At 34.0% G+C, this 17,293-nt stretch overlaps 1 protein-coding gene across 2 annotated transcripts in view; it reads left to right on the top strand.

Moving 5' to 3' along the window:
- Positions 1-17,293, top strand: part of LOC150108600 (metaxin-1-like) — a 132,144-nt gene that overhangs the window by 59,909 nt on the left and 54,942 nt on the right. For both annotated transcript variants that reach the window (XM_090416047.1, XM_090416048.1), the window contains exon 5: positions 3,544-3,723. In XM_090416047.1, coding sequence (XP_090272173.1) covers positions 3,544-3,723 — 180 coding nt within the window. The remainder of the gene's footprint in view (positions 1-3,543; positions 3,724-17,293) is intronic.

Raw genomic sequence — 17,293 nt, 5'->3', positions numbered from 1 at the left:
TGACATGAAAACTGAAGATAAAGATATTTTAGATGTCCAGAGTAATTGTTCTGAAAGATTGCTAAATGAAACAACAAGGTGAGAGAACGGTGGTAGAAAATACATCATGAACAGTGGTAGAAAATATTTAAGAGGAATGCAATCATGAGTACATATTAATACACGAGATAGAAAAAACCATAAAAAAAAAAACTGAAATGTGGAAAAACAGTTAGAGTAGGTGATATACAGGGTGTTCGGGATAAATTTGACAGTTTCGTAAGGAAAAAGAAAATCTTCTTTGTATCTATTAAATTTAATGAATTGACAAAAAAACATTACAGGCAGAGTTAATTACAATACTATCAACAAGATTTACTCAAAATAACCACCATTAGCATCGATCACAGCTTCAATTCTGCTTCGGAACCTCGAACAAGCTGATGCTACAGTCTCCCTGGGAAGGGCCGCAAAAACTGTTTTAATTTTATCCATTAACTGGGCTTTTGTATTACTGGAAGTGCGATTGGTGTCTTTTTCAACTGCGCCCCATACAAAATAATCCATGGGGTTAAGGTCTGGGGAGTTTGGAGGCCAAACATTTGGACTGGTGAAGTCGTAGAAATTTTCAGACAACCATTTTTGACTTTTCCCAGAGGTGTGGCAAGGGGCCGAATCCTGCTGCCATACATACGGCCTACCATTGGCTACCCTTGTTATCCAGGGCTTGACTACAGTTAGCAACTCCACGAACAAAGCCCGAATTCCAATGCCAGGGTTCTTCAACACCTGTTCCTGCAGATTTGCGAGGAATTCTGCTGTACGAACACAATCAGATCGTCTGCTAGGGATCTTTCTTCTTGCTACATCCTCGTAGTCACCATTGCAAGTCTCTAGTTCATGCCTGATTGTTTTTACTGTATTCAGGGAGCATTGGGCAGCAGTCGTAATATCCTTATTTTGATGGCGGGCACGAATCATCATGATACAAGTTATTCTCTTCCATGATTCAGGTGGGTTCCAGCTATCCATCCTTTCTGACATCTTGTATAGGAATGAAGAAGGGTCCAAACTTTTAAATGAAGAGAAGTGTGTGTTAATACATGTAACTTACGGAAAAATATAATTAATTATAAATATGTCAAATTTATCCCGAACACCCTGTATATATAACTGGAAATGCTCAGATATTTTGCATAATTTGGAAGACATGGGCAGACAGTTGAATATGAATAATTCAGACTTTTTTTGTTTTCTCCCAACCATCAGCTATGAATGTTGGAGTAGAGCTCATTGTACATATGTATAATAAAAAAGGGGAATAAACTATATGAGATTATAGGCATATTTCTACTTAGTGTTCTAGGTAAGATTTGTGCAAGTATAGATTGGAAGAGACTAAGAAAAATTTATGTAAGGGAGACTTGGAGAAGAACAAGCTAGATTCAAGCCAAATGCAGGTTGTAAAGTTAAGAGAGTTTGTATTTAAATTTTGTAGATATTGAAAAGACATATGACAAGGTGCCAAGAGAAAAGCTGTTTGAACAGTACAACTATATAGTGTAAATATGATATATCGAATAAGACATAATCTCTGTTCAAGTTATAATTCTACAGTTAAAATTGAAGAAGTACAGGATGGTTTCATGTTAAATTAGTTGGGAGACAAGAGTGAACACTATCTCCACTGTTATTCATCCTCTGTATGGATTACATAATGAGCTAAGTAGTATTAAACCTGATTATCAAAATTGGCAATCTTCAACTTAACTTTACTTTATTTAATTTATGCAGATAATATTGCTATGTTAAATAAATCCAGTAAAAGTCCAGTACAATTTTAGTTAAGGAATCCATACTGGATTCCTTAACTAAATTGAAAAAATGCAGAATTTAGTTTAGGAATGACCCCTTTTGGACATATAAAGCATTTCATTTATTTTGGCACAGTTTTTATGGAGAATCGCAAATTAAATATGGAAAGAGAACAGAATAAACAAAGATGGTATGGTAGGTGATAGTCAGATAAATTTATATGGAGTAAGAGGGAAATTAGCTGAAATACTAAACTAGTTGTATGCAAAACCGTTTTCTAATTAATTTTAAAATTTTGATCTGATTTGGTTAGAAATAAAACTGTTGATAAAAGACTAGAGACCACAGATACAAGAGTTCTGATAAAAAAAATTAAGGTGTGGATAGATGGCATTAGTGGCAGATTCATTAAAACTGACAATTTTGGTAAGGTGCTTGATACTGTTAGCATTCATGAATTATGATCAGAGCTAATCTTGGGTAACTGGTCACTTAAACAGTGTGGGAGAGGAAAGGTTGGAAAAATGAGTGTTTCATGACACAGTAGCCTGAAAGAGACTCAGTGGAAAACTAAGATCTATATGTGATTGAGAAGACTAAAATATAAGCTACTGTAATATAATTAACCTAATAAATGACAGTAATTTGGAGTAAAATTATTGATATGAGGCTCTAATAATATAACCTTAATTATAGAACAGTATCACATCCTGCATATGAGGAACTGATAATGATGATTAATCATTTAAAATATGTTGCAGTTTTAATCTTTTAGAATCTATTTGAATTAATTTGATAATTACACTTGTCATGAGAAGTTGTAAACCTGTGGAACATAGTTACATTTAATGGGCTGGATGATCTAGATAATACCACAAATGGCCTTTCCATTGTATATAGATTATTTGGTTATTGAAATTACAAATTTTAAAAATAAATGTCTGGAAATTTTAATTTAAAATTTAGTAAAAAAATTAAAAAATAATTTGCAACAAAAATAAGAGGAACTTTAGTTTAATTCTGCTTCGTGATGGGACAAGGAAAGGGGTGGGGGGATGAAAAAAAGATGGATGAAATCCTAGCAGGATGATCTCGTAGTTCTCAGGTACTATGAATGTCTCTCACTCTTTAATATAGAGAGAAAAATGAATGGCTACATCCTTATGTTTGACAATACTATGCAGAGAGAAAGGGTGTAGTTTTTAGCCAAGCCATTCCTCTTATTTCTCTCTCTCTCTCTGTTCCTCTTCCCGTCTTCCACATCTCTTTCAAAAATTTCCTTTTTGTTAATGTTTATCCCCTACACATTCTCATCTTTCATCAGCCAACATCATAAATCATCCACCTAAGGTAAGCTGTCTTGGTTTTCATGACTGTCTAAACCTTCGAATAATACATTGGGAGTTTTAATATATATCTTTCACTTGATGTTATGAAAATATACTATTTAGTATTGTATTGCACATATTGCACTGGTTATAAACATCTGCCCATATATTTGAATTTAATTAAGGTGTTTATACCCTTAATGGGCTCTTGGGCAACGTTCAAGTAATACAGTACCAAGGAAACATACCAAACTTTTAAAATTTCAAAAGAAAACATTATTTGTCTACTTTGAATAAAATAATAATGGATATTTATTATTTTCCTTTTAATTAGGATTGTCTGATAAGTTGAAACATTTTGACTGTCTTCATTACTTGATGGCTTTTGTTTTGTAGAAATATACTATTTTTTTTTTTCCAGCTTTATGCATGGTGGATAGACTCAAGGAACTACATAGAATTAACTAGACCTTGGTATGCTAATGTTCTTCCATTTCCTCTTAATTATTTTCTACCTGGCCATCAACAGCGAGTTGCACAAAGGATAATTTATAGCATATGGGACAAAGATAATATGAGTGAGCAAGATATGGAGAATAATGTGAGTTTTTATTACCTTTAAAAAATAAATAGATGGTAGATAAGCTCATCACCACCTGATTTGATCTTTTGTATTTACTAGTTTTCAGTAACTCTGCATGGGAAAAACCATAAAAAATGGCATCATAACATGAAATTTGTCACAGCTCATAAACAAGTATGGTTTAGCTGCATTATCTAGCTGAACCAAACCACACTGAGAAAGTCATCCAGGAACTGAAACTTCTAAGTTCCATCATCATCATCATCATCAAATTCCTTCCATATACCCTCAAGGGGTGTACAGGATATGATAGTACTACATGAAAAATTTACATCATTACTAACTTCCTATCTACAATTTTCCTCCAAATCAGTCTGTTACTTGTCAAGACTCGAACATTATCAGATTTTATATTTCTATCGTCTAAGGCACTTTGTACAGTATCAATCCACCTATATGTTGGTCTTCTTCTCGGTCGTTTTCCTGCCAACTTGGTAGAGAACACTTGTTTTGCTAATCTTTCCTCACCCATTCTATTTAAGTGAGCATACCACCTGAGATTAGCTCTGCTAATGCATTCTCGATTCTAAGTTCCATGTGATGCTATATTTTTACATTAGAGTAAATTGTCTAAATTTAATGTATTGTAAGCTATGGATTACATTGTGATAAACGTTCTCAGGGTTCATTTTTCATTCTTATCACATGTAGCTCCAGCATCTGTCTGAAACCATGATAGCTACTGCATTCTATCATAGCAGTGCAGTATATTCTTCTTCCTGCCTGGAGCATAACCTTTGTGTTTGGTTTCTACTTGATTTGATTTGTTATATACTCTTTTTAATCTGAAAGATTCTAAGAGGGAATTAGTTGGTACAAAGGTAACTTTGTTGATTTTAATATTCTGGATTTTTCCCTTATATCCCATCTAGGATATGAGGGAACCTTTATAAGAGCTTTTCAACAGAAGTCTAGTTACCTGATTAAGTCTTTCATCACAAAACAGTTACTGTCATAATATGCATAATTAATGGTCATAATAGTATTCTAGCCTCATAGTCTTAGTTGTCTTTAAGCATGTTACAAAATAACTATGGAGGTATGCCTACATCATAGCTTCCTCTTTTTATTTTATTTTATTTTTTATGATAATTAGAGGTTGTTCAGTTTACATATAATGCCACTGAGGAAGGAAAGAAACTTGTTAATATTGGATAATGAGAAGAGTTTCTTCCAAAGGACATCAGTAAAGAGAATAAATAAAAGGAGATAGAAAAATTTGTTCTTTGAGTTAATGAAGGCATTAGTCTCTGCACATCATAACATATTTGAGAATACCAGTTCCAATTTTGATGAATGGTGAGTTAATGAAGGCATTAGTCTCTGCACATCATAACATATTTGAGAATACCAGTTCCAATTTTGATGAATGGTGACTATGAAAATATCTGTAGAACATGTTAGCAGTATTTAATGAACAACAGTGAGGTAAGAGACAGATCATCAGTCAACCTATTTACTCTCTTCTATACAGAGTCAAGTATTTTAGGGACATCACTGCAAGTATGAGTACTGTATTCAAAAGTTTGGACAGATATTTGGTGTTTATATAGAATTAATAGTCGTTCAGAGATTACCATTGAATTACCATACAAGTGCACTTGTATGGTAATTCAATGGTAAAAGATTGTCATCCCCGTTTTTGTGACTTCTGGATATTCATTGTTGACATTTATTCGGTGTTCGATAAATATGGACCAATTTCCAAGCTACTTGATGAAATACTAGTGATATAGGACAGTATGAAAAGATAACATACAATAAGAAATCAACATCAAAGGCCAGAGACTTTTCACATATACAGTTGGATAAGAATCTTTTGATCAATGTCTTCAATGTCTCTTCTGATTTCTCAAGGAAATCAGAGGAGATACTTAATGTCGTGAATTTGAAATGGTAGGAGACATTTGCCAAGATTATAATGCAATAATTGGGGACAAAGTAAGAATCCAGAAGTTTTTATTTTATTTTATTATTTTTTTTTTTTATTCATATTGTGGAACCATCTACATGCAGAAGATGTGGAAGCAGAGATTTCCCAAAAATTACAACCTATAAAGTTGAGAAGACCAGAAAACATGGCTGACTGTCATTTTGGCCATGAAGCAAGTTTTCTGCATTTGGCCCTTTCAGAATCAGTTTTGGATGTGCTGATTTACTTGCAGCTATTTTGAAATTTATTGTAGGGGGAAAAGGAGGTGATGTTGATGAAATCCATTTGCAACATATGCTTGATTCATTTGTTGAAAGCTTTGGTATATTTCTTGGAGAACCAAGGACAAAAATTTAAGTGAATGGGGAATGAATGTTCCATACACCTAAAAATTGTTTCAGTAGCAAATTTTATTCAGATAGCAAATGTCTGCAGCATTTACACTCTTCAACTCCTTTTTTTGTTGGTGTACTCCTGCATGTTCCTCCAGAATGATAGCTTAATGTCTGTTTACTAGAGGTTGTATTCAGGAGCTCTCAGTCTCACATTTGTGAAGTTGTTGGAAGAAAATCTGGTACTACAAACTAGCTGGTGTTGAGCTTGAGCATACAGACATACTCAGATTCAGTGGCTTGAACAACAGCTCCATCAGTCTTTTAAATTTCCAAGGTTTATTCTAGTTATTAGGTGGGAAAGAAAAGAGGAATTAACACACAAAAAAGTAGGAGATGCTTCCCCAACTTTCACAGGAGAAAGAAGAGAAAAGAAAACTTACTTCTTCATTTCAGATGAGATACTTTTCAGGACTAAAAAGACTGGGTTCTCTGTCACAAATAATACTGTCCAGATATTGATAGTAGTAATATCAAGAAATTATACATGGTCAGTATATCATGGAGAGGATAGGATGATGCATCTTGTTGACAGCGCTTTTGGATGTATTCATAATTATTGGAATGGTATTACAACATCAAAAAATGCTAAAATTAAAAGGATATTTATTGACTAGCTTATATTTTACTGGATTTCAAACTAGCATCATCAGAGCACCAAAACATGTTACAGTTTATATACAACAATATAGAGAAAGATTCAAATTGACAAAATATCTCCTAATTTGGCACTCTCTAAAGTTGTGTAAAAGAAGTTATTACATATTGGAAGTTTATTTTGCACTTGGTTAGACTATAATAAATTTAGTTTAATCCTTTATCCAAGTGTAGGCAAACAAAGTTTGCACCTGAAAATATCTTCAGGACTGAGGTAAGGTGGTGCAACACCAGGCAACTCCGAGCAAAGGTGGACCAAGCTCTCATCACTCCTTGTCTCAGTATCTCCCATAATGCAAAGCACATCTCCTTGCGGACATGTATACAGCTATGCATTAAGGGAAGGGCCACTACCCAGACCGGTTTCGACTTTTATTGGGGTCTCTTCAGTGGAGGCAGACCCAAACGTGGAGATACTAAGGTAGAAGCAATAGGAGAGGTCGTATTTACCTATGCAAGTTGCCAACAGGTGTATCACCTTATTAAGACGCCCCAGCTGGCATGAAATTTTGTCATGTTGTATCATCATTTTTTTATTTTGGTTGAACTAATAAGAATACAATTTGGTTGGCTAAATCCCAAATTTCCAGATCTACAAAACTTAAATACAGATCTTTGTTATATTCCCATGATTTCTCGACTATTTGTCATAAAGTGAAAATCTGATCCTGACCACCTCTATTTGGCCTGAATCCAACTTGTTCTTCACCGAGCTTCTCTTCCACAATCCTTCTCAACTAATGTAATTCTCACATTCAGTTTTATGGTTCTTTAACTTTCTATATCAATCATGGAGCTCATATTTTTCTATCTCTGCACATTTAATTATATGCTTTATTAATTAGGGTAATATTTTATTCTCTCTTTCTCTAAGATTTGGTTTTTGTTTTCAAAAACCTTCACTTTTTTTTCAATAATATTTCAATATTTGAATTTAAAACTTACATCTGAGATTAGTTCACTTATGATTTTTTTGAAAAGTTCAATATGCAGTTTTCTTTCAGTGGGAAACTAATTTTTATCTTGTTTCACACTAAAGTGATGGTCGCTATTCCAAATCCCTTGTATATTCTTGAATCTTGGAACAATCTGAAGTCATTACTATCATCAATAACATAATAAATAAAACTTTTGTTTGTGGTATGTTATCTTCAGATTTTAATGTTGGAATATGATGTTCGTAATGACCAGTCCATATAGTGGACAGAAATGTAGCAGGCACCTGCCATTATTATTGACCTGTCTTTTTCTCCAAGTTTTCCCTAAACATTTCTCTTATGACTGGATTTCATTTCTACTTTGCTGCTTAGGTCATCAACAAGAATCAGTTTTTCCTCTTTCCTCATATCAGCTATCTTCTAGTCTAATTACCTTTAAAAAAATCCTTTCATCCTTTCCTAAACCTCTGTGGTGTCACATATAAAAGTAAATCTTGTTATCTAATTTTCCATTCTAAAATCTGTTTACATCACTATATGTGAACCTGAGTCCTTTTAAAGAATTTCATCTGTTATGTTTAGCATTGAATATTATAGCTGTGGCATATTTCATGACTTTAGTATTCTGAAAAGGCTTTCCCTTGGTATTTTATCATGTTTTTGAGATCAACAAGGCTGAAATAAAGATTTACATAGAAACAAAGATGAAATGGTTCATTGTATAGAATTTATGGAGACAAAAACACATTAGAAAAATTACTTTACTTACAATAAAAAAAAAAAAAATGCTCAACGTTTTGACCTCTATATCAAGATCAAGGAAAACATACATATGAAAATGACAGAAGCTACATGACAATACACAAACAAAAGACGTTTTCTTGATGATGACCTTGATATAGAGGTTTAAACATTGAGTTATTTTCTTAATTGTAAGTAATTGCTCTAGCATGCATGTTTTTGTCTTCATAAATTCTACACAATGAATCATCTTACTGTGTTTTTTGTGTCAAGTAGCTTGTGTTGTGTTCATATGCATGTTTTCCTGATGATGACCTTGATATATATATAGAGAGGGTGTTATTTTCTTAATTGCAAGTAAAGTAATTGTTCTAAACACGTGTGTTTTTGTGTCTATAAATTCTACATAATGAATGCTTTGATTTCTTTCTTATTTCTGTTTCACTTAGTCAAGTAGTGCTTCTATGTACTTACTTTTACTTCAGTATGGTTTGTGAAGATGGCCATTTCATTTTTGCAAAATATATGAAATATTACATTACTTTAGTTGTTATATTATCTACATTGTCATCTCTCTTCTAAATATAACAATATAAATAATCTCTTCTGTTTTGATCTTTTTAGTCTCAATAACACCAATTATGTTGAAATAACATGCTGCAATTCTTTTTGACTGATACTTCTCATGTTAATGGTGCCTGTATACAGTATATAAGCCCATGAAACAGCTTCAGGTTTCACTTTAATAACAGATATCACCATACAATAATGCTATTGAGAAACATATTTTGTATGAATTTTAAGTGGTACCTGTGGCAGAGAGAGAGAGATAACTATATAATACATTGACACAAGAAACTTTATTATTGAATTAAACAAGCAGATCTTTTAATCTGAAACTTACAGATCATCTTCACCATAACTGGCAAATCAAAAAGACAAAATAACAAAGCATTTCATAAGCAAGAAACAAGCCACATGCTGAGTAGATTGTTTCTTGCATATGAAATCCACTTCTAATTCTTTCCATGCTTACAATGTCACAGTATAGTAGAGATGAATTCACACATATACATGTGCTGAAAAGTTGTGATAATCATCATGAAAGAATTGACATGTCTTCTTATATATCCTAAAAAAAAAAGAACAAATTATTACAATTTGATGAAACATGGGGGTTAAAGGGTTTTAAGATATGTTCTTTCTTGTGGTTATATCAGTTGCTTTAATATCATTTTTGTTCTAGGTGTTTATCAGAACTTTTCAGCCTCCCTTATATATATACAAATATATATATATTATTTACATTTAATAAGCATAAGACTCTAATCCAACTTTCAGTAGAGATACCAAGTCATTATGGTTCAAGTGAGGGCAATGTAGAAGTGCTTCATAACTCTTGTCCTTACAACATATGGATATCATTTAGCTTCAATATCTAGTGCTTATTTTGTAATGCTCCACTTTTTGAAACTGTTCAATTGTTGTCACAAGATTTCCCTCCTGATATAAATAAACTGTTCAATTTCATCATACATTCAACTACCTTAGTTGTAAAAACAAAATTTACAAGAATATGAAGGATACTACCATGGGGATATCCCTGACAAAAACAATGGGGGCCTTGTTTAACCGGCTGGGGCTGGTTAAACAAGGCCCCCATTGTTTTTGCCAGGGAACCAGGGCGAACAGCGAAAAGTCAGCTACTGGAACAAATCTGAAAACACACCCCAACTCAACATCACCAGAGTTAAAGATCGGTACTATCAACATAAGAAGCCTGAATGGCAAAGAAATGGAGCTAGCTGAGGAATTAGATAAGTACCAGATCGACATAATAGGGGTGACTGAAACAAAAAAGACAAAAACTGGTGAGATCTTTCTGAGCAATAAATACAAAATGTTATATTCAGGAAATGACAATCAAGGAAAAGGAGGAGTAGCCATAGTATTCAACACAAAATACGAGGCTAATCTTCTTGAATGGCAGTCAGTCTCAAGTAGAGTAATGTGGGCAAATATGAGAATAGGGAACTGGACAATGAGACTTATTTGTGTCTCACAGAAGGTTGTTCTGTGGGACAACTTTCTGTGGAACTTAGTTCGTTCTACTAAGGTAGAAGTGGAGGAATTTTTTGATGCTTTAGAAAAAGCAACTGACACAGTGAAAGAGGAAAAGTTGGTCCTTGTTGGGGATCTAAATAGCAGAGTAGGAAATGATTGTGAGACATACAAAAATATTTTGGGAAAATTTGGAGAAAAGAGCAAAGCTAATAATAATGGCAAATATCTGTTGGATTTCTGCTCAGGACATGGACTGGTTATTACTAACACCATGTTCCAACATAAAAATGTTCACAAATTCACATGGAGAGAAGATGCAAGGAATAAGAAAAGTCTGATTGACTATGTTGTTGTTGATAGTGATGTTTTCTCCCTGGTGCAGGACACCAGAGTGTACAGAGGATTTGAAATTGGAAGTGATCACTATTTAGTCTTGAGCAGGATAAAATTGAATTTCATATTGAAAAGAATAACATGTAAGAAAGTTTTAAAGCGAATAAAAGTTGAGCAGCTCTCAGATGTGAACTGTGGACTAAAATACACAAAGATTATCGAAGAAAAAATGAAAGAGTTTGAGAATAGGAACCAAACATTGCTCTTAGAGAATATAGAGGAAAATGTATGAAACTTAAGTTGTATGTAAAAGAAAAATTGTAAAGTTTCTGGAAGAATATAGAAGAGAGATATTATGAAAGTTATTATTATTATAGCAAAACATGTTAAAGGCTACTAAGGATACTTAAAATAGAGGAAAGAGTGCCACAGAAGAAATCGGATCGTAACAGTGAATTAAAAATTACATTTAAGAAATTCAGAATAAATGGAGTAATAACTGATAAACCCCCGTGTGGGGACACCTGTAACCCCCATCGGGCACGTCCCCTGGTGGCGGATCGGGGAATGCTTGTCATAGGTTACTATGAAGGGTAGGAAGGAAATAAAATACCTCCCGCGGACCAACAGGATAGCACTTCCCGCATAGGCCGGTGTGGGGGGCCTCGAAGGTGGCAGCCCCACCACCAGACTCGGGTGCTGAAGGCTAATCCCCTGCACACCTTAAAATTTCACTCATTAAAAGAAATAACAAAGAGATAGCCGAACTGCCTAAATGGTTAACGACAAAGCGAGGAAAAAGGTACATGAGATATGGAACATTAAAAGTCTACATGGAAAAGAAAACGAATTAATTGATGAATTTAAAAAATCAAATTGGATTTGCTAGCAGTCACAGAAACAAAAAAGAAAGGTCAAGGTTGCCAGAAAATGAAAGATGGGTATATACTTTTCTATTCAGGGGTAAACCCAAGAGAATGGGGAAAACAAGGGGTAGCTTGCATAATTAAACCAGATCTCAAAGAATATATTACTAAATGGCAACTAATAAACGAAAGGTTGTTGACAATCACTATAGATTTTAAATCAGACAACCAAGTATTCACTGTAATTGTTGCATATGGCCCAAACGATAATGCCAATAAAGAAATTAAAGATGAATTCTTCGAACTCTTACAAAAAACAATTGAAGAAGGTCAAGGGCATATCATACTACTAGGAGACCTTAATGGCCGGGTAGGGAATCAAGTAGATGAAGAAACGAAACAAGTGTTGGGATCACAATGAGAAATAACCCAGAATAATAATGGAGAAAGAATAATAAATCTTTGCCTTACAAATAATTTAGTGATAGCGAATACTATGTTCAAGCATAAAGAAATCCATAAGTTTACCAGGGAAGAGCCCAATAGAAACGAAAAATCTATAATCAACTATGCCATCATAAGCAGATCATACTGGAAGTATACAAAAAATGCAAGAGTCTACAGAGGTCCTGAAATTGGCAGTGACCACTACTTATTAGTATTGGAAACAATCCATAAAATAAAAGTTGAAAAATGTAGAAAAAGTAGCAAGGAAATAAATGTTAAGATAAAGAACTACAAACTAAAGAAAGAAGAAACAGCCATTGAGTATAAAAGTAAAATAGAAGAGAAGATGAAAGAAGTAGAAAAAGAGATATATGAAGACCAAGATGTAGAAAACCTATGGTACAGGTTCAGAACACTTCTTCTAGAAACAAGCAAAGAAATTTGTGGTGTATCATTAAATAATAAACAGAAGAAACATAAAACACCCTGGTGGACTGAAGAACTAAAAGAAGAAATTAAAAAGAAAAAGCAATTATGGAAGAGATATATAACATCAAAGCTGCAGGTTGATAGAGAACTATAGAACTATAGAGAACTATACAACAACCAAAGAAATAAAGTTAAAACCTTAGTGAAAGCAGAGAAAAGAAAATGCTACGAAGACTTCGGACATACTTTAGAACAAAATTTTAAAGGAAACCAAAAACTCTTCTATAATGTTTTAAGAAGAATGAGGTCAGAGAAAGAATGCCCCATAAAGTTTATAAAATAAGGATGGAAAGTTACTCACAAATTCCGAAGACATCATGGAAAGATGGAAACAGTACTTTCAAGAATTATTGGAAGATGCAGGACATGGAAAAAATAGAACCCTAAGAGCAAGACACACAAACAAAATAGAAGATCAGAGTGAAGAAATTCATGCAAATGAACTGTTAGCAGCAATAAATAAAATAAAACTGGGCAAATCAGCAGGCCATGACCAAATAACACCAGAAATGGTAAAGAATTTAGGAACGAAAGCCATAAAATTTCTTTTACACCTATTCAATCTTGTATGGAAAAAGAAAATTATTCCCAAAGACTGGGAAGTAGCTATAATAATCCCTATATTTAAGAAACGAGACAACCGCAAATGTGAAAACCATAGAGGAATTTCGCTTTTAAGCGTTCCAGGAAAATTATATACCCGCATTTTAGAAGCGAGGCTTAGGAATCAAATAGAGGACACGCTGGATGAAATGCAATATGGCTTTCGAAAAAATAGAAGCACACAGGATCTTATCTTCAGTCTTAGACAAATATCAGAGAAAACATTGGAATATGGAAAAGAACTACATTCATGTTTTATAGATTTTGAAAAGGCCTTTGACCGAGTTCCCAGACACTTAATATGGCAAACATTAAAGAAAAACAAGATACAAGATAACTTAATAGCAGCCATACAAAGCCTCTACAAAAGTAATAGAAATTATGTAAGAACCTGTAATAATAGATCAAAAGAATTTGAAACAAATGTAGGAGTGAGGCAAGGTTGTATCCACAGCCCTCTTCTTTTCATCGTAGTAATGGATGAAATTTTAAAGGCATGCCAAACAAAAACAAAAAAGTTCCACTTAGGATACAGGAAACTGAAAGAAACCAGGATTTCACATATGGCTTTTGCAGATAATATAGTGATTCTAGCAAATACAGCTGAAGATCTGCAGTACAATATCAACATTTGGCATGAAGAAACAAAGAAAAGGAATATGACCATAAATATAAATAAAACTAAAACAATGATCATATCTAGAAACCAACAAAAACACACAATAAAAATAGAGAATCACCAACTGGAACAAGTCCACTCCTTTAAATACTTGGGATCATATATACAAGAAGATGGTAGACTAGACACAGAAATTAACAACAGGATAAGAGGGGGAACAAAGCTATTCTATGCAATGAAAGGCCCACTCCTATGTAAGAAAGAAGTCACTCAAAATACCAAAATGGCAGTATACCGTTCAGTGTTTCTACCAACATTAACATACAGTTGTGAGTCTTGGTGTTTAACAACAGGAAACACAAATAAACTACAAACAATTGAAATGAAATATCTCAGGAAAGTGGCACAAAAAACAAGACTAGACCGAATAAGAAATCAAACCATAAGAGACAGCCTTCAAGTTGCACCTCTGAATCAATTCATAACACAAGCCCAAATGAGATGGTTTGGACATCTCAATCGAATGGAAGAAGGAAGAATAGCAAAAACTGTATACGAAAGCCAGAAAATAGGAAAAAGAAACATAGGCAGACCCAGGAAAGGTTGGCAAAAGGAAATTAAAGAAAAATTGGAAAAGAAGGGAATTAACTGGAAAGAAGCAAAACAACAAACCTTGGACAAGACGGCATGGAAATCTCTTTGGCAAAATCTCGATGCTTAAAAGCATAAGAGGTCATAGACGAAGAAGAAGAAGAAGAACTGATAAACCATTAACTGAGGTAATAAGTAATAGCAAGAGATCACTGAGTCAAATCTAGATAAACTGAAAGGAGACCCCCCTACGTAACCTTTTAATAGAATGCGAAGAACTGACTGGGACTTCTGTCTTAATGGCAGTCCTCACCTTCTAATGGTCCGCTATTAGTATCAGCCTAGATACCAAATGAATGAGCTGGAAATTTGGTATTTAGCTGACCAAATTGTATTCTTATTGGCTTAAACCAAAACAAAATGATAGTACAACGTGGCAGAGTTTCATAGTGGCTGGGGTGTTGCCCAGTAAATCAAGCCACTTCCCTCCTGTTTTCTTCAGGGATCCTGGATGAGTAGTGAAAAGTCAGCTATATGAACAAATTCCAACTTATCAGCAGATTTCAACATAGGTACCATCACATAAGAAGTAAAAACATAATAGTGGAACTGATGAAAGAATTTGAGAAGTACCAGGTAAACATACTGAAACAAAGAAGACAAAAACAGGTGAGATTCTTCTAAATAAAAAATACAACATAACTTGAGAATAAGCTTCTTGAATGGTAGTATCAAGTACAGTGATGGACAAATATCAAAATGGTGAATTGAATGATGAGACTTATTTGTGTGCATTATCTCACAGAAGATTCAACTAAGGAAGTGTTAAAGAAATTTTAGTCATAGAAATTTCTCTATTTTCTGCTAACATTAAAGAGTTTGTCCTTAGAGATCTGAACAGCAGTGTAGCAAATGAATATCAGACACAGAAATATGTTGAAAAACTTTGTAGAAAAGAGCAAAGCTATTAATAATGCTAAGTACTCTGCTGAAGTTCTCCATGTAAATTGTGGTCATAAAGATGTGCACAAATTCATGTGTTGGTCATTGAAAAAGCTTAGAAATGGACAAAAGAGCACTGTTAAAGAAATTGGAGAAAATGAAGTTGATGTGAAAACAGAAAATATTCTAGATGTCAAGGGTAATTACTTTGAAACATTGCTAAGTGAAACAAGTGACAGAGCAGTTTTAGAAAATATTCAACAGGAATGCATCAGGAGTACATATCAATACTTGAGGTAGAAAAAATGGGTGCTTAAGGTGTCAAAGCTGTATAACAGTGGAGACCTCCACTTAGCCTTTAAAGGAATGCAGAGAACTGACCAGGGGTTCTGACCAATGTCCACTCCTTACCTTCTCAGGGTGCACCCTATTAGGGTATCTACTTGGATACTGAACGATCGAGGATGGGCTAGCAATTTGGGATTTAGCCAAACAAATTGTATTCTTATTGGCTTAAACCACAATGTAAAAATGATGGTGCAATATGACAGAATTTCATGCCTGCTGGGATGTTGCCCAGTTAAATAATCCCCAGTTGCTTTTGCCAGGAAACGAGGGTGACCAGCAAAAAGTCAGCTACTGGAAGAAAGCTTGAAACATCCCAACTCAACATTACCAGAGTTCAAAATCGATACTATCAGCATAAGAAGCCTGAATGGCAAAGAAATGGAATTAGTGGAAGAATTGGATAAGTATATCCAAGCGACATAAGGGGTAACTGAAACAAAAACAGGTGAGATCTTGCTAAAAATAAATACAAAATGTTGTATCCAGGCAATAAAAACCAAGGAAAAGGAGTAGCTACAACAAGGATAATATTGAATGACAGAGCAGTATCAAGATAATATTCAACAGTAAATACAAGGATAATATTGAATGGCAGGCAATATCAAGTAGAGTTATGTGGCCAAATATCAGAATGGTGAACTGAACAATGAGCTTATTTGTGCCTATGGTGTTACAGAATGTTCTACTGAGGTAGAAGTGGTCCGTGTTATTGATCTAAATAGCAGAGTAGGAAATGATTGTCAGACATACAGAAATATTTTTGGAAAATTTAGAGAAAAGAGCAAAGCTAATAATAATGGCAAATATCTGTTCAATTTCTGCTCAGGACATGGACTAGTTATTACTAACACAATGTTCCCATATAAAAATGTGCACAAATTCACATGGAGAGAAGAGGCAAGGAATAAGAAAAGTCTCCTCGACTATGTTATTGTTGATGGTGATGTTTTCTCACTGGTGCAGAACACAAGAATGTACAGAGGATATGAAATTGGAAGTGATCACTATTTAATCCTCAACAGGATAAAATTGAAGTTTGAAAACATTGAATTTTGAAAAGAAAAACATGTAAGAAAGTTTTAAAGCAACTAAAAGTTGTGCAGCTCTAAAGTGTGAACTGTAGACTAAAATACACAAAGATTATTGAAGAAAAAATGAAGGAGTTTGAGAACAGGAACCAAACCTTGGAGATTCACTGGCAAGCTCTGAAGAAAACATTGATTGATTCAGCCAGAAGCATGTGGTGAGTTTGTCTGCAAGGATAGCAAAATCAGAACTCCATGGTGGACACAGGAAGCTAAAGAGGCAGTGAAAGAAAGGAAGAAAGCATATTGAAAGTTCCTAGTGAATAAGTCAGCTTGTGCTCTTAAAAAATACAGAGACAATGTAAAACTAGCTAAAAAAAATCATGGGAAAACTTTAGTAAGAACATAGAAAATTAATATCAGGAAGGCGGCAAAATATTCTGGAGGCTGTTGAAAAAATTAAGGGAAGAGTGCTGTAAAAGTATTTAGAGATGATAAAGCAGACATGAAAACTGGGGGAAAAGATATCTTTGATCATCA

The sequence above is a fragment of the Typopeltis vanoorti genome, chromosome 3 (genome assembly GCF_054136105.1).
Source record: "Typopeltis vanoorti isolate ZY-2024b chromosome 3, IOZ_Tvanoo_1.0, whole genome shotgun sequence".
NCBI classification, from domain to species: domain Eukaryota; kingdom Metazoa; phylum Arthropoda; class Arachnida; order Uropygi; family Thelyphonidae; genus Typopeltis; species Typopeltis vanoorti.
Note: the sequence above shows the minus strand (reverse complement) of the source record. Positions and strands in the feature narration are given on the sequence as shown.